The sequence below is a fragment of the Trichosurus vulpecula genome, chromosome 4, assembly GCF_011100635.1.
Source record: "Trichosurus vulpecula isolate mTriVul1 chromosome 4, mTriVul1.pri, whole genome shotgun sequence".
Lineage (NCBI taxonomy): Eukaryota > Metazoa > Chordata > Mammalia > Diprotodontia > Phalangeridae > Trichosurus > Trichosurus vulpecula.
The window spans coordinates 67,661,341-67,686,659 of NC_050576.1; the positions used below are offsets into that span (position 1 = coordinate 67,661,341).

Consider the following 25,319-nt stretch of genomic DNA (forward strand, 5'->3'; position numbering starts at 1 on the left):
CTACTTCAGAGGGATATAGTGAGAATCAAAGGAGAACATGTGAAAAAGGAATCCTAAAGCACTATAGAAATGTAATATTATAGCAGTTTATAAAATGGTGAGAGCATCAGGGCCCCAAAAAGTCTGCAAACGCATCATGGAACAGATGTGACTTGAGCTGAACCTTAAAGAACAGATAGAACACATTCTGAACAAGAGCAACCTTGAACAAAGGGAGGGAGATGATATCAAGTAAGAAAAAAAATTTTTATCTTCTCTTGCCTAAAACAATTTTTTCTCATTTTTTTGTTCTAATTGAAGACAAATTAGTTGCTTAATTTGTTTGTACCCCAATTAATTCACTTGAGCAAAATTAAGTGCCTATTTGGAAGGTACTAAGCCCAGAAGATATAAAATTAAAAATAAACGACAATTTACAATGTCAAAGAACTTACAAGTCTAGATGAGATACTAAACAATTATAGTACAAGTTAGAAAATAACTCATATGTGTCCTTAAAACTACTCCATGTGTAAACGCCCAGCTAAAGAAGGTAGGCCAAGATTAGGGCCCCAGTATTCATTGTCCTTGATCCTCCAGTCTTCAGGGAGTTAATCCTATCAAGGTTCTAGTACGAAGATAATCTTATGTAGTATATTTCACAAGCACCCTGTAAGAAATCAAGCTTTTTCTTCCATAGGATCAGACATATTTAAAGGAACAACCATCCTTTAACCAGATAGGGCCACCCTACTTATTAATAAGCTCTTCTTCTAGAAGGTCTTGGAGCTCAGTCAATAATAACAGCACATCTAGCTAATTGACACTGGGCATTAGTCTTCTCTGTAAAATAAGAATTAAGTGATCTCCAAGATCCCTCCCAGATCTAAGTCCTAGAGACATAGGATGGTACAGAAGGAAAAGAAACCTGGATCTACAGTCATAGGGCATAAGTTTTAATACTAAACTAAACATTATATAATTTCATAAGGCTGGGTTTAAACGGACTAAAAGATCTCAATGGTACCATCCCAGAAAGAAAAGCTTACCTTCCCACTTTCTACAAAAAATAAGATTTAGAGCTAGAAAACACCTTTTAAGATTATCGAGGGGAAATGGAAGGGAATAAGCATTTATTTAAGGTCTATTTGCCAGGCACTGTGCTAAGCACTGTACAGATACTATCTCAGTTGATATAGTCCAACCCCTACATTTTACAGATGAGCAAACTGAGGTCTATGGAAGAACAGCAATTTGCTCAAGCTCTCACAGGAATGAAATAACCAAATCAGAATTTGAACAGCTCATGTCTTCTGAATCTAAATCCAATATGCCCATGTTGTCTCTTTCCATATAAGAGATGACAATTGAAACCTTAAAGGAAAAGAGACCTACCATTTTAAAATCAAACACTTTATGTCATATTAAAATACACATATTTAATTCAACAGTGCAAAATAATTAAAGTCATTACAAAATAAAAGCAGATTAGCAGCTAAAGTTTTGCACATTAATCCAACCCCTCTTGCTTTTCCTCTGCAAATGCTTTTGTTGCACTACAGGAAAATGAATTAAAATATCTAGGGAAAGATTTTTAATGGACAAAACTAACTAGATAAGTCTAAGATGCCAATTGGGCTTAGGCTTTCCTATGTAATTAGAAAGACTTGTTTTAGTGTCCCATACCAATTTTAAGAGGACTTCAAATGGACTTCAAAAAAGGGTGATGTACAATGAAAATCAGCAATCTGCAGTGGTGCTAGAAGCTGGCATTGAAGGCCATCTTGTCTGACAAACCAGCACCTGCCTGTAACAGCCACTGCTGCTTTCTCCGTTCTTCTGGCTCCTTGTTAGTCTTCCCCACCGAGACCACTCCTCAGACACCATGATGGATGAGAAAAGCTATGGCCACTTCAGGCAACAGCACAGCTCACATGCCTAGCCCATTTCAGCCAAACAGCTTCCTGGTAAAAATGGCATATAATCAATCTACAATGTGCAGTCCACATAATGTCACTCAATTTGAAAAATTGCCAGTTCTGTCAGAAATGCCAATACTCCAATCAGATATTTGCTACAAAGAATCTGCAAAAGAAAGAAATGTTTAAGGTTAAACTATAGCAAAAGAAGTATGTCAAAAAGCAGTTTATTTGAATTACAATTATAATACCAATTTTACATCACATTGATTGCTAGAATGTTATCATTATTAAACAAACGAGGTAAACAACTACTTTTTATACTTGATTCTTGCTGCCAGACATTCCATTTTATGTGCGACCATGGGAAAATCCTTCTTCTTCTATAAAGTGTGTGTGTGTGTGCTTGTATAAGGTTATCCTGAAAGAAAAAGAGGACCAATGAAGGGATAGGACCTTTACTATAGGTGAATGGGATGAGTAGTTGTCAGTGGTTCAACGTCAACATAGCAGAAGCTCTCCAATGCAGAAGCCCAAGGATCTGTGTTAGCCTTGTACTGTTCCAAGTTTCTGCCAGTGACTTGGATAAAACCATAAATGGCATGTTCATCAAATCTGTGGATGACACAACGCTAGAAGGGATAGGTAAACTGAATGACAGATTCAGGATACAAAAATATTTCGATAGGCTAGAGCACTAAATCTAATGAAAGTAAACAAAAATAAATGTAAATTCTTATACTTGTGTACAAAAAAATCAACTTCACAAGTACAAGATGACTAGATAACAGTTTGTATAAAAAAGATCTGGTGATCTTGGTAGCACTCAACATTTCTGATGTGAGGCAAAAAATCTAAATCCATGCTGGTAACTGAGAGGTATAGCTTAAAGAGGTTGAGGTGATCTCCCCACCCAAGTTGTAGTGGAAGAACAAAGATATAGTTAGAAGCAGGGATCTCAATCCTAAGGAAAAAGTACTGCCCATAGTAAAAGGAATTAGAGAGGAAAAGACCATTTTGGAAACGGCAACCCTTTACTTCAGTTTCTGATTATTCACAGAAAGCTTCTTGACTTTGTTGACTCTTACCCATCCACTTATCAAATGGAGACAGCATCATGGAAGTAGGAACAGTCAGATTCTGAGAAAGAAAATGAGCTGTCCAGCGAATGACAGGAAATTCATCGTACAGCTTAGATTTTTGAAGGACTTACAGAAGATGAAAGAGCAGCTAAGGAAGAATGCAGAAAAGCAATACTTTCATAAAAAGAGTGTTGGATGTTGGACGCAATGCAGCTCAGCTCAAAATGACTTGAGGCTGGTGATGAATAGAAAGGTTTCTTAAAAAAAAAAACACTCAGGGCAAGAGAAAAATCTAAGAAAGACAAAGAACACTCCTCAGTAGGGATGGTTTGATACTAATGGATACTAAAGATATGACAAGTCTCAACTGTTACTTTGCTCCTTTTTATCTCCTACCACACCTTCAGACAGGGAAAGAAAAAAACAGAAATGATGAAGAGGGACTTGAAACCCAAATTAAGTGAGAAGAGGGTGGGAGAACCTAAATGACTCATCTCTATCCTATAGGACTAATGCTGAATCCTAACTCTCCTCTTTGAAGGGCAGTGATGGGCTACAGATACAGCAAGGTGGTAGAGCACCAGCCCTGGAGTCAGGAGGACCTGAATTCAAATTAGGCCTCAGATGCTTGATGCTTACTGGCTGGGTGACCCTGGGCAAGACACTTAACACCAACTGCCTCACAAAAGAACAAAAACAAACAAAAAAAAACAATGCAGATGCTGTTGTACATGGTCAGTGTGGTAGTCTGTTTTACTTAACTGCATTCCTTTTTTACCAGAGGAGCTATCAGAACAAGAAGAGGGATGTAATTGGAAAATAACAGCATTGTGATTAAAGCATTAATAAAGCATATAAATAAACATGAAAATTGTCTACCTAAACTCAACAAATTCAAATCATCAGGCCCAGAAAATCTTAAGTCATAGGATCATAGATTTAGAGCTGGGAGGAAGCTAGAAGTCGTCTAGTTCAAACCCCTCATTTATTAGAAGAGAAAACTGAGACCCAAATAGGTTAGGTGATATGCCATGAGACTCAGGATTTAAACCCGGCTCCTCTGACAACAGAACCAGGATGCTTTCCACTCAGCCACACTGCCCAAATGGATGAAAGCATTTGTACACTTAGAGATACAACATGATATAAACAGAAAGAAAACAGGGACCCCACGTCTGGTACATTACTAGAAATATCACAAGCAAGTCACTTAACATTTCTGAGTCTTAGTTTGCTCATCTGTAAAATAAAGAGAATACCTGAAGTACCAACCTCTCACAGGGTTATAAGGTCCCTTTGAGATCTAAACTATGATCCCACATTATCCTATGATGAGTGAATACAAGGTGTCCCAAAAATCTTAGTGCAGATTAAGCTTTTTTTTTTTTTTTTTTTTAAATAACTGCAAAATTGCACTAAGACTTTTGAGACAGTGTGTGTATAAAAGCTTGCAAGCCTTAGAATTATTACTATTATTGTACAGTGGAACAAAAGCTTTTTTTAAAATAAGAGGACCTGCCTTTGCATCCCAGTTCTGCCACTTACTATCTGCATGATCTTGGACAAGTGACTTAACATCTCTGGGCCTCCCTTCCCTCATCAATAAAATAAAGGCGCTGGATTAGATGACCTCTAAGGTCCCTCTCAGTTCTAAATCTCTAATTCTATTATCTTTGTCATCATCGTAATTATGTGATTACTGAACCACTGTCAGTGTTACTTAAAGGATGGTAGAAAATTGGAAAAATCTCACAAAACTGGAGAAGAGTAAATGTCCCAATTACTAAAACAAGTGAAAAGCATGGAGTCTGCAAAGAATAGACCACTGAGTTTGATTTTATTCCTGGAAAAATTCTAGATTTTTTTTTGTCTTTGTTTCTCCAGTACCTACCACACAGTAGGCACCTAATAAATGGTTGCTGGCTGAAATGAACACTTTCTGTAGACTGATTACATATGTAAGCATTTTAAAAGAAAAGTAGTATACACTAAGAGGCAGAAGTTTCATTAAAAACTATGAGGTCTCATGAGACTGCATTTCTTGGCAGAATGGCTACTCTGGTGGTAGTAGTAATAATAGCTAATATATCTAATGGTGATTAAGGTTATCATCATTTTACATATGAGATGGCTTGAGCAGGGTTACTAAGTTAGCAAGTAACTGAGGCAGGATTCAAATTCAGTTCTTGCTGCTGCCAAGTCCAAAGCTCCATCCACTATGTCACCCAGTTGGCCTGATCAGGGGAATGCTATGGATGTAATATACCTAGATTTCAGCAAAATATTTAATAGTCTCTTCTGCTTTCCTTGTGTACCAAATGTGGGCTAGATTAGAGATTCTCAATCTTGTGGGCCATGAAACCCCTGGGTACTGCTGAGTTCTGATGAGAGGTCCACAAATCATAAATAAGCACTCTTCCCTCTTTGATTCATCCTCCACAAATTGTCAAAAGAATGTACTGGAAATACCGGTCTCGCAATGTTACTCTCTGAATGAGAATCTTCAGTGCTTGCCTATTACCCATTGGATAAAACCAAAATCCTCAGCCTTCCACATGGAACCCTTCACAAATGAGCTCCAGCTCAATTTCTAGACTAATTTCCTGTTACTTCCCCTTTACATACTCAACATTTAGCCTAGCAGTTGGCCAACGTGCTGCTCCCTGAATTCAGCCTTCCATTTCCTGCTACCATGCCTAAAAGCCCTTCTCACCTGAACCTCTTGGAATACTTGAGTATCCTTCAAATCAAGGCCCATCTCAAATACAAACTTCTACAAGGACGTCTTTCTTGGTCCTTCTAATTGTCAGTGATTTATCATCCCTCAAATCTTTCTTCTTATTTTCATGTTGTATCCCCCAGAAGGATGTAAGCTACTTGAGGGCAGAGATGACTTTTCATTGTTTAGCCTCTTTCAGCCTCATTTTCCTCATCTGTAAAATGGGAATAAAAATACTAGCACCTACCTCACAGGACTGTTGTGAAAAGGAGATAACACATGAAAAGCACTTTGCAAACCTTAAAACATATTATAAACGCTATTTTATGATGATTAGGATGATAATTGTCTTTGCTTCCCTGGTCTTTGCAAATAGGAGGCACAAAATAAATGGTTGTTGAACTACCTAACTTCAGCAGACTCAGTGTTTCATATATAAATACACTACTAATTTTCAAATGAAGGTAGGTCCAGTTAACAATAAATTTGAAACATTACTGAATTCATAGTATTTTCTTAATAGACATTAATAGTACAACTGCTGTCACATGTGACATTTAAATATGTTCATACTCAAAAAGGCTTGGGACCACTGGGCTAAATATTTGAATATTCTGATGGAATCTAAATGAGTTACATGACTATACCCAAACAATAGTCATTAATAGGGAATTTTCACTTTGGAAAGAGGTCATGAGTGGGGTACACCACTTTTTCTATGGCCTTGTGCTATCTGGCATTTTTATTAATGATTTAATAGATGCCTAATAAATCTGCACTTGACAGGAAGTTGAGAGTGAGAGCTAAAACGGTGGAAGGCAAAGGATCTAAACAGAACAAAAGAAGATGAAATGTAACAGGGTTAAATGGGTTCAAAAAAATCATCCTCATAAGTATGGAATGGAGAAGGCCTATCTAGATACCAGTTCTGAAAAAGAGCTCAAGATTTTCATGAAGAGGAAACAGTGTGACTCAGCAGCCAACAATGCTGATGAGATTCTAGGTAACATTAAGAGAGAAGCATAGTGTCTACAAAAAGGAAGGTGATAATCCCTATGTACTCTGCTATACACAGGCCTCCATCTGCAATACTGTCTTCACTTCTGGGAACCACATTTTAGAAGACAACGATAAACTGGAATGTTTCCAAAGTATGGTAACCACAGGTTAAAGAAACTGGAAAAGGTTTAAACTGGCAGAGGGGAAAGGAGAAACGTGATTGAAGTGTTATCAAGTGAAAGAAAGCTTCTCTTGCCCAACTCTGCCCACTGCTAAGACCGATGAGTGTAAACTGTAAATAGGCAGATTCTAGTACAACGTAAAGAAAGGTTTCCTAACAATTAGAACTGTCTTTGAAATAAACTGTTTTGGGACCTAGTAGGTTCCCCTCCACTAAAGACTTTTAAGTGGAGAGTTCTAGAAGGGATTCCTCTTCAATTTAGACTATATGGTAACTGAGGTTGCTTCCATGGCTTTTGGTGTAATCACTAGTGTTAGAAAGTTTCTATCGTAGGCTAATTTTTGGTCAGATTCTTTTAAATCTACAGAAATACTTCATTTATCCATAGATCATTTATCTAGTGACTCCAACTACCAAGAACTCGAGGGTCAGGTGTGGTAGCCAGTGCCTATAATCTTCTAAGCTGCAGCAGGACTAATGCTGATCACAAGTCCACAATAAATCCAACATTAACATGGTGAGCCCCAGGGAGCAAAGAGCTTACAAAGGGTAGCTAGATGGTAAAGTGGGTAGAGTGAACAGAGGTTCAGGCCTGGAGTCAGGAAGACCTGACTTCAAATCTAGCGTCAGACACCTCCTGGCTGTGTAACCCTGGGCAAATCATTTAACCCTGTTCGCCTCAGTTTCGTCATCTGTAAACTAGGGCAATAACACCACCTGGCTCAAAGGGTTGTTGTGAGAAAGGTCGAATGAGAAGATATTTGTAAAGCCTTAGCAGAATGCCTGCACAAGTAGACAGTATCTAAATGTTAGCTATGATTTTTATTATAGAAGGGTAAAGTGACCCAGGCTGGACAAACAAAGCTTCTGTACCAGTGAACACTGGGATCTACCCATGAGTTGGCCCTGAACTTCTAGCCTGTGGGAGTTAGGGAGACCCAATCTCCCTACTCTACCCCCCAAAAAATACACTTCTAAGAAACAAACAAAACAGGACAAAAAGTAGAAGCTTTTAGCAGGTAAAACAGTTGTAACATGATAAAAGTGCTTAAGCTCATTTGGGTTCTATGACAATTTATATCATATATTATGACTAAAGTCCAAACTTAAACTCATGACTAAAGTCCTAACACAGTTTTTAAGCCTTAATAACTTACCTTGTTGGCTGAGACAGTTAGGTGGCTCAGTGGATAGAGTGCTGAACTTGGAGTCAGGAAGACCTGAGTTCAAACCTTGCCTCAGAAACTTACTAGCTATGGGACCCTGGGCAAGCCACTTAAATCTCTGTCTGCCTTAATTTCCTCATCTGTAAAATGGGGATCATAATAGCACCTCCCTCACAACCTCAGAGTTGTGGTGATAATAAAATGAGGTCTTTGTAATGCACTTTACAAACCTTAAAGCACTATATAAAAGCTAGCTATAATTATAATACAAACAATCTGTAAATGGCATTTAAATAGACAAAATTTTCTTCTCATAGATGATATGGATTTCGATATATAGGACATGGCCTACCTTTTTACCTGTAATAAGTCTTTTCTCATATAGGATCGTAGGAATATAAAATCATGGGAATGACCACTGGCAAGGACCTTCTGTATTATCTAGTCTTACCCTGAGGTCTGTGAACTTGTGCTTTTCTTCTAATATTTTGTTAACTGCATTTCGATAGAATTGGTTTTCTTTGAAATCTCATACATTTTATTTTAAGCATTTACAAACTTTATATTGAGAAGGAGCCCACGGGCTTCACCAAAGTACCAAAAGAATCCAAACCACAAAGAAGAGTAAGAACTCCTTATGTAAGTCCAGCTCCCTCATTTTACAGAAGGCAAAACCGAGGCCCAGATATGTGAACTGACATGCCCAAAGCCAGAGAGCTGCATAGCATCAGAGTCAGGACTTCTGGTTCCCTGTCCAGTGTCCTGGAAGGAAACAGAGGCTCAAACAGGCTCAATGATTTGTCCATAGGCAGCTGGATAGCACAGTGGACAGAGTGAATTCAAAGGCAGCCTCAGATACTCACTAGCTGTGTGATCCTGGGCAAGTCACATAACCTGTCTCAGTTTTCTCGTCTGTACAATAGGGACAGACCTGTTATGAGAATCATCAAATGAGAGAATATATGTAAAACACTTTGCAAATCTTAAAGCAGCATAAAAGTTAAGTGGGAAAGTAAGGACTCGAGCAGAACTCATCAATGAAATAAAAAGATGTTATGTACAATGGTATGGTGAAGTTGTCCTCTTTGTAAATAAATTTGCCTAAAAGTAAATTGTACAGATTATCTCATACTCACACTTAAATGATTTTTTTCACTTTCCTTATTGTTAATTGGAAAAATCTAATTGCCATTTATTTTTACAAGCTATGTCATAAAGCAAAACTAATTAATTCTGGTTTAATTGCTCAAACTAACCTTTATTTTCCCATCAGTATGTGCAGAAGCTACAGATGTTGACACACACACCAATCTTGTAGCTGACAAATTGATTTTGAAATGTCTGTGAAAATGTGAACAAAGGCAATCTATGAATAGGTCAACTTCCTCCTGCGTTATCTCCTCGGGTGTTTGGTGGACGCTGTCCCACAAAGCTTTTGCATCTTCAGGATTTATCGCATAAGAAATGTCCAAACTCTGAGGGCTACAGGGTACAGACCAAAGCAGTTCTGTAGCAGTCCCATAATGTTCCAGATTACATGAAGTCCACATAGCAGCCATCCAGGAAAGATTGAATGCACTAATTGTTAATCGAGTAAAGCAACAGTCAAAGGTTTTTTGAAACCAAGTTCCAATTAAGGCTGTATTAGACTCTGCCCCATTTGCAAGGAACAAAGGTAGACAAGTAAAATCATCTGGCACATTCTCCAGAAGACTATCTCCATATACACAGCAAAACCAACCTGTCCATACCACTTTGTCTTCTGCATTCTTTGATGACAGTTGGGATTTGGATACAATCTGCAAGAGAAAAAATACATAAAAATATTCAAGTTCAACTACCTACTTATAAATTCCTAGTTCTCCTAATTTGCTTTGATCATAACTGAAATACTCTGTCGGGAAATGAAGAAATATCTTTTCAATTAACAGTTTTTTAGCTTATTTTTTCTTTTTTTCTTATTCATTTTTAAAATAGATTTTACTGTATCTTTTGTTTTTATATCACCCAAATTTCTCCACATAATCCTCCCCTTTCCCTTTCCAGAGAACCATCTCCTGACACGAAGAACTTTTCCAATTAAGGTTTAAGAAATCTGGCCTTCCTCCCACTTTCATGATCACACATTTATCAATGTAAAACCATTAAATGTCATGGGTTGTAATTAATTCTATTATTAATCTATTAATTATTAATTGGGTTGGGATTTTTTGTTTGTTTTCTTTCTCATGGTTTTTCCCTTTGGTTCTAATTCTTCTTTACAACATGACTAATTGTGGAAATATGTTTAATATGATTGTACATATATGGCCTATATAAGATTGCACGCTGTCTTGGGGAGGGGGGAAGGAAAGAAGGAGGAGAAAATTTAAAACTCAAAATCTTGTAAAGGTCAATGTTGAAAACTAAAAATAAATAAATAAACAAATAAATGTTTTTAAATGCCATGGGTGCTGGAGCCTGGTACACACACTTAAACTATCTAATATCAACAACCAGAGACACAGAACCATAGAACTAGAGCAGCCCTCTGGTCTAACACCTTCCTCATTTTACACAAAGAAGCAGACACAGGAAGGTTTAAGTGACTGGCCCAATAAGGAAGTGGACCAGGCACAATGTGAACCCAGGTCCTCTCCAAAGCCACTACTCTCTCCACTGCTCCATGCTTGGTCTGGGAAGGACATAGCACAGGAATGCTTCTAGAGAACCTCTAGTCCAGGAGGTTCTTAATCCAGAAGCACTAAGAAGTCTGTGGATAGATTTCAAGGGGGCTATAAACTCGGGGCGGGGATAATTACATGGTTATTTTTCTTTTTAATTCTATTTACTTTATTTTAGACATTTAAAAATATTCTTCTGAGAAGGAACCCACAGACTTCATCAGACTCTCCAAGGGGTCCATGAGTAAATAAGCATTTATCAAGTGCCTAGTATGACACTGTGCTAAGCACTTGGGATATAAAGAAAGGCAAAGAACAGTCCCTCCTCTCAAGTAGCTCATATTCTATTAGGGAAACAACATGCAAATTAGTATACTAGATACTAGAATTAAGGTGGACCAGGAAAGGCTTCTTGCAGAAGGTGGGATTTTGGCTAAGGAAGCCAAGAGAAAGAAACAAGGAAAGAAAACATTCCAGACATGGGGCAGCAAGTGAAAATGCCCAGAGTCTGGAGATGGAGTGTCTTGTCTGAGGAACAACAAAGAGGCCCATGTCACTGGATTAGCATACACAGATGTATGGGAGGAAAGGGGGAGGAAGTAGTACGGTTTAAGAAGATTGGAAAGGTAGGAAGAGCCCCCAGGTTACTAAGAGCTTTGAATTCCAAGCAGAGGATTTTATGTTTAATCCTAAGGGTCACAGAGAGTCGTTAGAGTCTGTTGAACAGAGGGGCTGATACAGTCAAATCTTTGCTTTAGGAAGTCTAGTGGAGGATGGACTAAAATGGGAAGAGATTTGGGATCTTCTACAATACTACTAAAATGTAGCTCAACACCTTTGGAGAAAGTCACACAATCAGGTCAATTATAAATTTGCTAACTAATCTCAACTGGGCTCTCAATTTTGTATAGCATTTTTTTATTCTTCCCTAAATGACTAATATACTGCCCACAACAGCTACCTTCTCTTCCTTGCTTAATACACCTTCCTTGCCCAAACACCACCACCTCCTCCCACAGACATGTTAGCAAAAGCCCTCTCACCTCCTACTTTTCTTAAGAAATTGAAGCTATCTTCTGTGAGCGCCTTCTTTTCCCCTACTCCATACCTCAAGAACCTCAGCATCATCGCCCATTTTCTCCTCCTTTGCTCCAGTCTCTGAAGAAGAGGTACTCATGTCCCTGACCCCATGCCGTCCTGACTCCTCTGGTAGCTTACCCCTTCTCTCAGCTGCAATCTTTCCTTACACACTAGCTCCTTCCTGGCTTCCTACCACTAGGACCAGATTTTCACCAGCCACGAAATTATTCATTTGATCCTGCCATCTCCCTTGAGCTATTATCCTTTATCTCTTCTCTTTCATAGCCAAACTCCCATTAAAAAATTGCCTGCATTTGTTGTCTCCAATTTCTCACATCACACTAGTTCCTCAACCCTTGTAAAACGGCTTCTGATTACACCATTCAATTGAAGCTACTCTCTCCAAAATTTCCAATATTCTCTTTACTACTGAATCCAATGACCTCTTACTTGACTATTGTGCTGCTTTTGAAGCATCCCTTCTCCTGAATACTTCTGGTTCCCTTGGCTTCTATGACACTACTTATTTTCTTCCTGTCTCATTGCCCTTCCTCAGTTTCCTTTGCTGGATCATTATCCATATCCATCCCCTTTTCAGTGGGTGCCCCCCACCCCACTCGCTCTCAGTGAGTTCCTATGGGTTTACTTATCTCCACACAAATGATTCCTAAATCTATGCCACCAGCCCTAATCAAATCTCCCTTCTGATTTACAATCCAACACGGTCTGATGCCTGCTAGATATCTCCACCTGCATGTTCCCAAGACACCTCGAACTTAACATGTCAAAAACAGAACATATTGCCCTTTCCTACTTTGATGAAGCCACTACTGTGTATTTCAGGTTTCCTGTTTCCTAGCCCCAGAGTCAGCCTTGACTCTTCTCTCTCCCTCAAGCCCCCAAATCCAATCAGTTGCAAATCTTGTCAATTCTATCTCTGGAATCAGTCCCTATCTAATCATCCGGGCCACTGCTCAGACCCTTATCACCTCTTGCCTAGACTATCCCAATGGACTCCTAATTGGTCTCCCTGCTTCCTCAAGTCTCTCCCCTGTGCTATTTGTCTTCTGCTCAGGTACCAAAGTAACATTCCAAAGATATAGGTCCAATGATGTCACTCCCTCTGCTCTACTGCCTCTAGAATAAAATGCTTACTCTACTGCCTCTAGAATAAAATATAAACTCCTGTCTGATTTGATCATCTCCCAAGAGTTCAATTAACTATGCCAACCATTCCCAGATCTGTATACCTGGCCCTAAGTTCTCTCCTGAACTCCATTCCTGTGTCTCCAAATGCCTATTGAATATTTCAAATTGAATGTTCCTTACACATCTCAAACTCACTATATCCAAAACAACTCATTATCCTCCCCTGCCGCAAACCCACTCCTCTTCTGCACTTCCTTATTACTGTTGGGGACATGACTTTCCTCCAAATGAACCATGTTCCACACTTCAATGTTATCCTTTTTTTTTTTCTTTTTTGCAGAGGGGAAGGCAGGGCAATTGGGGTTAAGTGACTTGCCCGAGGTCACACAGCTAGTAAGTGTGTCAAGTGTCTGAGGCCACATTTGAAGGCAGGTCCTCCTGACTCCAGGGCCAGTGCTCTACTCACTGCGCCACCTAGCTGCCCCCAGTGTTATCCTTGATTCTTTATTCTTTCTAATCTCAAATATCTAATCAGTTGCCAAATCTTCATCACATCTCCTACATCCATCCCCTTCTCTCTATTCACACAACTACTATTCCATTCCAGGCCCCCTTCAGCCCTAATCAGGACTACTGCAATAGCTTTCTAGTTGTTTTCACTGACTCAAGCCTCTCCTCTCTCCAATTCATCATCCACACAGTTGCCAAAGTAAGTTTCCTGAGGGATAGGCCTGACCATGTCATCCCCTACTCAATAAACCCCAATGGCTACCTAATTCATTTAGGATCAAACATAAACTTTTGATGTTTAAAGCTCTTCATACTGGGACCCCTCCTATTTTTCCAGCTTTCTTACACATCATTCCCTTCTACATACTCTACAATCCAGCCATAGTAGCTTACTTGCTATTATTCACACAGGACACTCTATCCCTTGTCCTTATCTGTCACTATGCCTTTACATTGGCTGTTTCCCCATTTCCTGTTAAGTTTTCCACCTCACCTTCCCTGTAGACATCTTGGTTTCCCTCAAAACTCAGTTCAAATGTCATCTTTTGCAGGAGGCGTTTCCTAGTATCTTTGGTTGCTAGTGCTTTTCTCTCTAAGGGTTACTTCTATCTACTCTGTATCTGTCTTGTAGATACATTGTTTATATACATGCTGTGTCCTGCATTAAAATGTAACCTCCTAAAAAGCAAGGATTATTTTTGCTTTTCCTTTACAGCTGTGTCTGCACACAGTAAGTGATTAATAAATGCCTGTTGACTGACATGAGACCTATCTGCAAGTATTTGAACAGGTATCATATGGAAGAGATATTAGACTTGTTCTGTTTAGCCACAGAGGGTAGAACTTGGAAATTGCAAAAAGGCATATTTTAGGTCAATATAAGGAGAAATTTCCTAACAATTATAGCTTCTTGCTAATAATTTCCTATTTATAGCTTCCAAAAACAGAATGGGCTTCTTTGGGTGGTGACAGATTCTTTCTCACTAAAGTTTTCATCCAAAGATTTTTGTTCAGGTATAATTTAGATTAAATGACCTTTAAAGTGCCTTCCATCTCTGAGATTCTGTAAGCTTTGGAAGTTGGGATTCATGATTTGGATCCTATCCTGACAGCATAGATACAGCTTGGTTTTCAGGTTGCTGACTCCTAGCCATACTTGAGGAAAGTCAATCATAAAGACATATATTATGGAGTCTCTGATTCTCAGTTTTATCAACCATAAAATTTCTCAAATTAATATTATAAGAAATGCACTGCAAACAAATTGCAAATCATAAATGATGAGAGTCCTTCCCCCCCCCCCCAACTCTAAGATTCAATGACAGTGGAACTGAATTTAACTCAAATACTATCTCAATGACATGGATAAGAGTCACCATTTATTACATGTATTATTGTGGAGAGCATTAAAATATGCAAGTGAAGTAAAAGATAGTCTATATTAAATCAAAAGTTTCACACTCTTCCTCAAACCTCTTTTGATCCACCAGTTCTGAACCCACTCAACACACGAATAATATGAACTGATTTTAATCTTTTTCTGTTCACCATCTGATGAAGGCACTTAAGTAAGGAGTAAAATATTGAGCACCAGGCAGGAAGATATAAGAGGGCAACAGAGATGAAACTGAATAAAGCACAAAAGAGAAGTAAGTTGACTAAATTTGTCAAAATAAAACTATCAAATTTTTGTAAATTACTAAATTAAGAAATAACAGGAAATGGGTTGTAAAATCATACATCTAGAGCTGGAAGGCATATAAATAAAAATTTCTAAATTAAGTGGAAAATTAAAATCACTCAGCTATCTACACATTCTATTCAGTCATTAATTATAGATACATGAAAAAAATTATATACAAATATGCCTCATACCTGTACAAGAAATGCTGCAGGGTCCCGGTGTGTTCCTTTCATTCCTGAGAGAGTAGAGAAAGTCACTTTGAAATTAAAATCCTCTCCCATTTCCACAGCCAGTCCTTTTTGCTTTTCAGCAGCAATGAAGCACTTCAGAAGTGTAGAATACCGTTTAAGATTAGTGTAGGAGAACTTATACATGGGAGTCAGCGTATATAAAGTCCACTGTTTATGCAGAAGAAAGGCAATCTTTTGTGGGTCAACGTTTTCCTAAAATAAGTGGAAATTTGATCTTAGTGTTTAAGACTTTATGTATTCTAATCCAAGGATAATTAACTTATGGTTTCTGAAAAGTATTGATAGCATTTTCCCACTCCCTACCATAGATAGCTCTTTTCACAATTCTCACATTCCTTTCTTTGGCCTTTCCTGCTCTTCCCTGTTTTCCCTACTGGTACATAGTAGATGCTCAACAGAGAATTATATTCCTCTCTTCTTATACCCTAGCTCTATCACTTATACCCACAGGTCCAACTTAGCATTTACAATGCTAACTCCTAACTGCACTTGGAGAAGATTAATCAAAAAGATGTATGTGACCAAATTCTTGGTTCTCAATTGTGTCATATGTAAAATCTAACATAGTAATATTGTGAGAAATAAACTAGAAAAGAACTTTAAACTAATATTTAATACTGTTGTGTTTACATGGGCAAACAATATAGATAACAGACTAACTATATACATATTTATATACCTATTATGTTTTAAAAGTGAAGATTTCAAGAGTTATTTAGACATTCTGTCATTATCAATCTTCAAGAAAAATAGAAAAAAATTATTACTTCTGAATTATATTGAGAAAATCAAAATGTTAAGAAAAACAATAACTATAGTAAGAAGAGTTATGTTGGCATTCTATTGAATTGTTGATGAAATTAAACTGATACAATCTTTTTTTTCCCCACCTAACAGTATTTTTTTTTCCAATTACATGTAAAGATAGTTTTCAACATTCACTTTTATAAGATTATGATTTCCAAATTTTTTTCTCCCTCCCTCCTTCACTCCTTCCCTCCCAGGATGGCAAGCAATCTGATACAGGCTATACATGTACAACATATTAAACATATCTCCACGTTAATCATATTGTGAAAGAGAATCAGAACAAAAGGGGAAAACCGCGAAAAAGAAAGAAAAAAGAAATAGTATGCTTTGATCTGCATTCAGACTCCATAGATCTTTCTCTGGATGTGGACAGCATTTTCCATCATGAGTCTCTGGAATTGTCTTAGCTCACTATATTGCTGAGAAGAGCTAAGTCTCTCAAAGTTAGTCATTGCACAATGTTGCTGTTACTATGTACAATGTTCTCCTGGTTCTGCTCACTTCACTTAGCATCAGTTCATGTCTTTCCAGGTTTTCCGAAATCCGTCTGCTAATTATTTCTTATGAAACAACAGTATTCCATTACATAAATATACTCCAACTTGTTCAGCCATTCCCCAATTGATGGGCAACCCCTCAATTTCCAATTCTTTGCCACCACAAAAAGAGCTGCTATAAATATGTGTGGGTCCTTTTCCCATTTTTATGATCTCTTTGGGATACAGACCTAGAAGTGGTATTACTAAATCAGAGGGTATGCGCAGTGTTTTAGCACCTTTGGGCATAGCTCCAAATTGCTCTCCAGTAGTACAATCTTTTTTAAAGTTCAATCTGGCACTTACAATTACAAAATGTATCCTACATTTTGATCATTGCTTTTTGATCCCATTGCTAGGACTTTAAGTAAAGTGCTTTATAAACTTTAAGCACAAAAAGATGAGTTATTTTATGCAGTAGAAATGCCTTCTGCATCTTATAGGTAATTCAGTAAGGAGTTAAAGGATTAGCGGCTAGTTTGTGTGGTGACTAAACAAAAGAGAACATTTGAAAGGCTTTGTAAGTTCTAGTAAAGTGAGCTTACACTTTAGAGAAGGGAATTGGCCTCCTAATATCCTCAGTCTCTCCAAATAGGAATTAAAATTATAAATTTGTTCATTCACATCTACCTTTGCTTTACCTAGATATTAAACACAAGAACTAAGGATCTCAGGCTTGATGTTTCCACATCTGTATGAACAACTACATCACTGGCTCATCCCACTGAGATTCAGTCCTCCCAATTAGCCTTTTGTGGTTATGAAAGCCAAGCTATACATTTAAGTACTTAGATCATCTTATGCACAGATAACTAAAGACTTAAGAGGAACACGACAGTTCTCTTCAAGAACATGAGGGGCTATCACAAGAAGGAGGAACCAGACTTGTTCTGCTTGGTCCCAGATTACACATGTTGGAGCCTGGATAGAAGCTTTAGAGGGGCAAGTTTAGATTCTTTGTAAGGAAAAGCTTCCTAACAACTAAATCTTCCCAAAAGGGATGTTCCTCAAAATACTCAGCTTCTGTGAACTACTCAGCTACAAACAGAGATGGTCATGACCTTGAGCTCAATGTCACCCACAAGGATTCCACTTCCATGATCAAGAACTCCGAAATCCTTTATCTAATCATAATTTGTCACTCCATTCTTCCCATAGCCTTATTCCTATTAAACCTATTCATTGTCCTCATCTTCACCTCCAAGTCATCACCCTTTCCTCCCTTTTTAACTCAGATGCTTCATTTAATAAATCCAACTGTATGCCATTCTTTACTAAAATCCCTTGTTCCTTTATCCTCATCCTGCTATAAAACTCCACTCTGAAATTATTCCCAATATTCAGCACCTCACTTCTACTCATGTAACAGCTAAACGGAGATGAAGAAATTCACACAAACATGCTATTAGGCTTTAAAGTTATGTTATTTAATTTAATTTCAACTGGGCTCTCACTGACTTTACCATCTGCCTACAAATATGCCCATGTCTCTCCCATCCTTAAAAAAAAAACTTTACACCTTCCCCTCCCCCACGCCATCATCCTATACTTCTCCTTCCTTTCTCAGATGAACTCCTAGAAAAAGCTGTCTACACTAAATGTCTGCACCTCATCTCCTCTCAGTCACTTCTCACTCACTGGCTTCCAAATTCATTGTTCAACTGAAACTGCCCTCTACAAAGTCACTCATGATCTCCTAATTGCCCAATTTGATAGATTTTCCTCAATCTTTATCCTTCTGATCTCTTTGCAGCTTAAGACACAGCTGACCATCCTCTCCTCCCAGATACTCTCTCCTCTCTAGGTTTTCATGACACTACTCCTTTTTGTTCCCTTCCTATCTAATCATTTCTCAGTCTCTTTCATTGGTTTGTCTTCTGTATCAAGCTTCCTAACTGTGGGTACACCCCAAAGCTCTGTCCCGGGACATCTTCTTTCTCTTCATGCTCTCTGTTGGTGATCTGAACAGTTAACTCAAGTTTAATTATCATGACTATACTAATGACTTTCAGATCTTTATTTACTGCCCTAATCTTTCTCCTGAGCTCCAGTAACACATCATTCAATATCTTTCCCTTCAAACTCACCATTCTCCTAAATTTTTTTTCTTTTGTTTTTTTTCTGTCTGGGACACTACCATTCTTCCAGTTATTCAGGTCCACAATCTCAGTGCTAGACTCCTAATTCTTGCCCACCTCGTGCATCCAATCATTTATTTGCCAAATCTTGTAGTACATTCCTCCACAATATTCTAAATCCATCCCTTCTCTTCATTCAAATAGTAACTACTCTAATTCAGGTCTTTACCTAGACTGTTGCAATATAGCCTCCACAATGCCTGGTTCCTATCTCCCTACTCTAATCTATCCTCCACCCAGGGGCCAAAGATAATTTTAAGTTCAAGTTCACACATCCCTATTACCTCTTTAATAAAATATAAACAATTCTGTGTAGTATTAGTAGTAAAGCCCTTCACAACTTGGCTCCAACACACATTTCTACTCTTATTACAATGCCTCTCCTACACACTATGATTCAACCAAACTGGCCTCCTCACTGTTTCTTAGACATGAAGCCCTATCTCCCGCCTCCAGGCCTTTGCTCTGGCAGTTGCCCCTGCCTAGACTGCACCTCCATACACATACCTCCATCTCGTAGAATCCTTAGTTTCCTTCAATATTCAGTTCAAGAATATCTGTTACATAAAGCTTTCCCTGATGCTCCCAGTTGCTAGTACCCTCCCCACAAAATCATTTTATGGGCATTCAGTATAAGCAAACTTGGTCTGGCTAGACTGTAAGCTTTCTGGGGGCAGGGAATGTTTTCGTTTTTGTCTTTGGATCCCCAAGGCCTAACACAGTGCCTGGAACATTATAAGTGATTAATAAGTGTTTGTGGAGTCACTGATGTTTCTAGTCAGTTAGGCAGTTATACAGGTTCCAGAAAAGGAACAGTTTACCAGGCAGAAAAGCAGTAGGACCTAGAGCAGAAAGAACCTGCTGGAAATAAAAAAAAACAGTAGGCCCAGAAAATCAGAGGTTCTTCAAATGATGACTACCTCTGAGTTGTTATGAGTGAACTATTTTGAAAACTTTAAAGCACTGTGTAAATGTGAGCTATTAATACTCATAACCAAAAAGCTAGCCAGTAGATGACCTATTTTTGTCCACAGAAAGATATGAAGTCATCTATTAAGATCTGAAGAAGCCACCACATGCAATGGTTAAAAAAAAAAAAAACCTAGCTGATATGATAACCATGGATCCCTGGAAGTTAGAAATAAAGACCACATAAAGCTTACTTGCAATGGTGAGCACAGAGGAATTTTCCTTCTAGATGGTGTCTGACCAAATGGAGTCTGCTTTCTGACTGATGCTACTTGTCTTTGAAAAGGGCTGTCACCGGTAAAGTAATCTCTAAGCCTTGGAGGGACTCCGTGTTTTGGAGTAAATTCTGGCACATGTGATGAGTCCATAACTATACGAAAAGAAAAAAAAATAAGATTTTAGACACTAAAACTGTAATACATCTTTACAGATTCAACAACTACACTTACATATTATATACACACAAACACACACATATTTACATTTATACACACATATACCCCTCGAGCGCCCCTCCCTCCCCCCCCACACACACATTGTCTACTAGCCATTTTCTATTAGTCACTTAAGATCAGATCAGGTTTACAATTAAAAATAACTAAGCTACGTATGATGTTACATGAGGAACAAAAAATGGGGACCTTTAATGGAACAGGAAACTTCCAAGTATTTTTTGCTAAAAAAAAGACCAGAGATGAGTAGGAACTTTGAAATACAAGCACAAGAGCCTAGAAAAACCTAGAAAGGTAAATTTTTTTGTGCAACTGGATGGAGCTGTATGATGATGCAGGTGATAACGTTCTACTGGGGGAGAAGAAACAAATGCCCCTTTAGAATCTTAAGGTCTTCAAAGGGTATTTGGAGATAAAATAAGAAAAAAAAAAACAGAAGTCTTGGGGTTGAATAAGTCATATTCTAAGGGTTTTAGGAGAAAAAAGAGAATAGGGAAAGGAATAAGCATTTATATAGTACCTATTACGTGCCAAGAACTTTTATAAATATCTCATTTGATGCTTAAAACAACCCTTCAAGGTAGGTGCTGTTATGACTCCCATTTTACAGTTGAGGAAACTGATACAAACAGAGGTTATATGACTTGCCCAGGGTCCCATAGCTAGTATCTGAGGCTGGATCTGAACTCAGGTCTTCCTGACTCCAGGGCCAGAGTTCTATCTACTGTACTTCCATCTGCTTCAAATGGAGGATAAAATGAATACACTAGTGTAGATAAGAGGAAGAAAGAAGGGGAATTTTCCATTTCTTATAATTGGGATTCATAAAAAAGTAGACAAACAAGAAGAAAGGAATGGACATTTTCTTTTTTTAATATTTTATCTTTCCACAAATTACATGAAAAAACAATTTTTAACATTTACTTTGAGTTCCACATTCTCTCCCTCCCTCCCTTCTCCTCTCCCTGAGATGGTAAGCAATCTGATATAGGTGATACATGTGCAATCATGTAAAACATTTCCATATTAGTCATTTTGTGGGGGAAAAAAACTTGAAAAAGAAAGGAAGGAAAGGAGGAAGGAAGGAGTGGTTTGCCATTTCCTTCTCCAGTTTATTTTACAAATGAGGAACTGAGGCAAACAGGGTTAAGTCACTTGCCAAGCATGACACAGCTAGTAATTGTATGAAAGCCATATTTGAACTCATGAAGATGAGTCTTCCTGATCCCAAGCCTAGTATTCTATCCACTGTGCCACCTAGCTACCCAGAGAGGGAACAGATTTATAGATCGTACCTGTAAGGCATGTGCCTCTATTACCACATTGTGAAGAGGAATGTGGAGTCAAAGAGCAAAAAAAGTACATGAAAAGAGAACTGAGGGAAATACACAACGAACAATTATAACTATAGACATAAAAGACATGAATTCACCTATAAAAGGAAAGAGGATAGTAAAATGTATCGGAAGACAGAATCCAACAATATTTTTGTTTATAAGAAACACACTTAGGCCTGCCACAGTCGGGTCTGTGGCCTTCGCTGCGTGGTTTTGGTGCTGCTGCCGCCACCCCTGGGAGCAACCTCTCCCTCTCCCTCCCCAGCCCCGGCCCAGTAGCTGACGTAAAGATGAGCAGCTCAGAGGAAGTATCATGGATCTCATGGTTCTGTGGGCTTCGTGGCAATGAGTTCTTCTGCAAGGTGGATAAAGACTATATCCAAGACAAGTTCAACCTCACAGGGCTCAATGAACAGGTGCCCCACTATAGGCAGGCACTAGACATGATCCTCGACTTGGAACCTGATAAGGAGTTGGAGGACAACCCCAACCAGAGTGACCTGATCGAGCAAGCAGCCGAGATGCTGTATGGACTGATTCATGCCCGCTACGTCCTCACAAACCGTGGCATCGCCCAGATGTTGGAAAAATACCAGCAGGGAGACTTTGGCTATTGTCCCCGTGTATATTGTGAAAACCAGCCCATGTTGCCCATTGGACTGTCAGACATACCAGGTGAGGCCATGGTGAAGCTGTACTGCCCCAAGTGCATGGATGTTTACACCCCCAAGTCGTCCAGGCACCACCACACAGATGGTGCTTACTTTGGCACTGGCTTTCCTCACATGCTCTTCATGGTGCATTCTGAGTACAGGCCCAAACGGCCTGCCAACCAATTTGTGCCCAGGCTGTATGGCTTCAAGATCCACCCTATGGCCTACCAACTGCAGCTTCAGGCAGCCAGCAACTTCAAGAGCCCTGTCAAGACCATCCGCTGACTTGTCTTCTCCCCTCCCCTCACCCCCAACACCTCAGGATGTGACACCGTTCCCCCTCCCCCCAGTACACACACACACACACACACACACACACACACACACACACACACACACACATACACACAACTTTCCAGAACCCCTAATGCTTTTTAGTTTAAATTAAGAAGAAGTCATTATTGTGGTGGTGTGGTGGGAGTATGAAATAAAGTGGAGGAAAAGGCAAAAAAACAAAACAAAACACATTTATAAAGACGTACATAAATTTAAAATGAGAGGCTGGAAGAGAATCTATTATACTTCAGGTGAACTCAAAAAAGCAAGGATAGCAATAATGATTTCAGACAAAGCTACAGTAAATAAAGACATGATAAAAAGAGATAAGCAGGAAAACGATACTGTGCTTAAAGATATCCAAGGTAACAAATTAATATATAAATACTTCCCCTATATGCACTGAACTGTATAATTTCTAAATGTTTAAAGGAAAAGTTAATGAAAGTGAAGGGAGAAAGAGGTAGTAATATATAACGGTGGAAGACATCAATGTAACCCTTTCAGATCCAAACAAATATAACAAAAAGATAAAACAAGGAAGAACTTAAGGACCTGAATAGCAGCTCAGAAAAAATAGACATAATAGATATCTGGCTATTACTGAATGGGAAAAAGAGGAATTTTGCTTTTTCTCAGTCATACATGGCATATTTATCAAAACTGGCCATGACCTAGAGTATAAAAACCTCACTAAAAAGTAGAAATACTGAATACATTCTTTACTGGTCAAAATGTGACAAAAATTATATTCAACAATGGGGTTTAGGGGAAAAAATTAAAATTAACTAAAGACTACATATCTAATTCTAAAAATTGGTGGGTCAAAGAATAAAACATACGAACAAATAGAAAATGTCATGAAAGACAACGACAATAATAGGAAAATGTATCAAAACTTACAGGCTTGCTAATTCAACAGTCCTTAGGGGGGAATCTATGTCTCTAAATACCTTCATCAACAAAAGAGAGAAGGAACAAACCAATGAATTGGGCAACTAAAAAAACCTAGAACAATAAATCTAAAAACTGTCCCTAAACACCAAAGTAGAAATTCTGAAAATTCACTCTTATTGTATTTCTTGTAATCATTAACTACTCTGGAGAGTCTTACAGCATGCCCATTCACTCTTCTAAGCGTATAGTGCTATTATTTTTCTTTATGTCAATCTTTATGAATATTTTCCCCTCACTTTCTTTTATTCTGTAGGATTCATTATATGATAAGTTTTTGATTACTAATTTCTTTGTTCTGCTAGTTTTCCTTTGAGGATTATCCTACAAGGGATTCTTTACATTCCCCTCTTATTTCGATTCTGACTCTTTCACATCTTCTTCGAGATGTTGCAGGGGAGTTATCACTCATTAAGCTATCTTGCCTAAACTCTCACTCATTCATGAAGTAGATGGGCAGGAGATGTCTTCTCAAAGAAAGGAAGGGAAAGAAAACATGGGAGATGATGACAAGCAAAGTAGGGTAGTTGAGGGAACTTTCAGCTGGACTCAGTCTTGTCAATTATATAGGATATATTTGCTGTTAAGCAGAGGGCTATGTGATTGAAAGTGTAAAGAGCGAGCAAAGCTTTGGAAAAGTGGCCGCGGAAAAAAAGTCAGAACAGAGTGGAAGGATGCAAGTTAATGGGGTCCAGATGGGGTGAGAGAAATCGGCTAGATTTTGTAACTCTCTCCTGAAATACTCAGCAACCCAGGAGCAGAAATGAAGAAATGGGCTGGAAAGGTGTACCCTGGGGTTTACAAGTCCAAGAGGTGAAGGAGGTAGGACAGTAAGCGGATTCTAAGGCAAATTCCAGATTCCAGCCTAGGCACGGAGGACTGGGTGGGAAGAGAGGAAATGGGAGAAGCGAGGGGTCTAAGAGTGAGGGTGAAGGGCGAAGGGGGGGGGGGTTTGGTCACACGGTGCGTGGCACAAAACAGACACTTAATAACGACTGAAGCCGCAGGATCCTGAAGGCGAAACAATTTCAGGATGTTTGTGAAACCCGAGTTGTGAGCACACAGCTGTGGCGTGGTCGGTCACGCGTGGGGTCCTGGACATTCTATCTGAGCCTCTCGGCAATGACGAAACCCTGCACTGGTCAAGGCTAGGGATACGAAGGAAGTCATTTGGCAAACAGGCATTTATTGTTTACTTTATCAGTCAGTTCACAAGCACTTATTAAGCACCTACGAGGTTCCAGGCACCTGGCTACGTGCAGAGGATAAAGGGGAAAAAAAATAAAGCACAAGAGAGGGCAGGGCCCCAGGTGTCATTCGGCCGAGATCGGTACAAGGAGGAGGCCAGGGCGGACTTGTAAGGTTTAACCATGGTCTCTCTTGCTCCCCTACCCGCCGTCCCTGTCATTCCGGCAAAACAGCAGGGAGCTGGGTCCCCGGCCGCCCGAGCCCCCGCCCACGACCAGGGCTCAGAAAGAGCGCGGGCTGGAGAGAGGCCGGGCCGCCCGCCCGCCCAGCTTCTCCGGTCCGCCTGCCGGGGGGCCCATGGGCCGCGAGCCCCAGCTCCCGAGGCCGCTGCCGCGGCCGGGGCTCCCTTGCGGTGTCTCACCTTTCGCCCGCCGGGGACAGGGCGGCCCCGGGGCCGGCTAGCCCACGTAGCGATCCCCTCTGCTCCGGCCGGTTCACGGCATCTTCCAGGCGAGGCCCCGCCCCGGTTTGAAATTGTTTCCCGACGTGCTGCGCGGCCAGCCC

The 25,319-nt window shown here is 39.3% G+C and overlaps 2 protein-coding genes across 2 annotated transcripts; one reads left to right on the top strand and one right to left on the bottom strand.

Moving 5' to 3' along the window:
* Nucleotides 1–1,634: 1,634 nt before the first annotated feature.
* On the bottom strand, nt 1,635–25,262 carry CENPL (centromere protein L). The gene is made up of 5 exons (XM_036756368.1): nt 25,177–25,262; nt 20,030–20,205; nt 15,323–15,574; nt 9,302–9,844; nt 1,635–2,064 (listed from the first exon to the last, which is right to left on the bottom strand). Exons 2-5 carry the CDS (start codon nt 20,201–20,203, stop codon nt 1,993–1,995), a joined length of 1,041 nt encoding a protein of 346 aa, XP_036612263.1. The 5' UTR covers nt 20,204–20,205; nt 25,177–25,262; the 3' UTR covers nt 1,635–1,992.
* Nucleotides 21,884–22,574, top strand: LOC118847758 (casein kinase II subunit beta-like). The gene has a single exon (XM_036756369.1). It carries the CDS (start codon nt 21,915–21,917, stop codon nt 22,560–22,562), a length of 648 nt encoding a protein of 215 aa, XP_036612264.1. The 5' UTR covers nt 21,884–21,914; the 3' UTR covers nt 22,563–22,574.
* Nucleotides 25,263–25,319: the final 57 nt, after the last annotated feature.

Bases quoted from the DNA above. Each gene is read 5' to 3' on its own strand.
- CENPL (XM_036756368.1), bottom strand. From the start codon at position 20,203: ATGGACTCATCACATGTGCCAGAATTTACTCCAAAACACGGAGTCCCT. The intron at 15,575-20,029 runs GTAAGCTTTATG...CACTTATTTTAG, and splicing joins CTCTGTGCTCACCATTGCAA to GAAAACGTTGACCCACAAAA. The intron at 9,845-15,322 runs GTATGAGGCATA...TTTCTCTTGCAG, and splicing joins CTGCAGCATTTCTTGTACAG to ATTGTATCCAAATCCCAACT.
- LOC118847758 (XM_036756369.1), top strand. From the start codon at position 21,915: ATGAGCAGCTCAGAGGAAGTATCATGGATCTCATGGTTCTGTGGGCTT.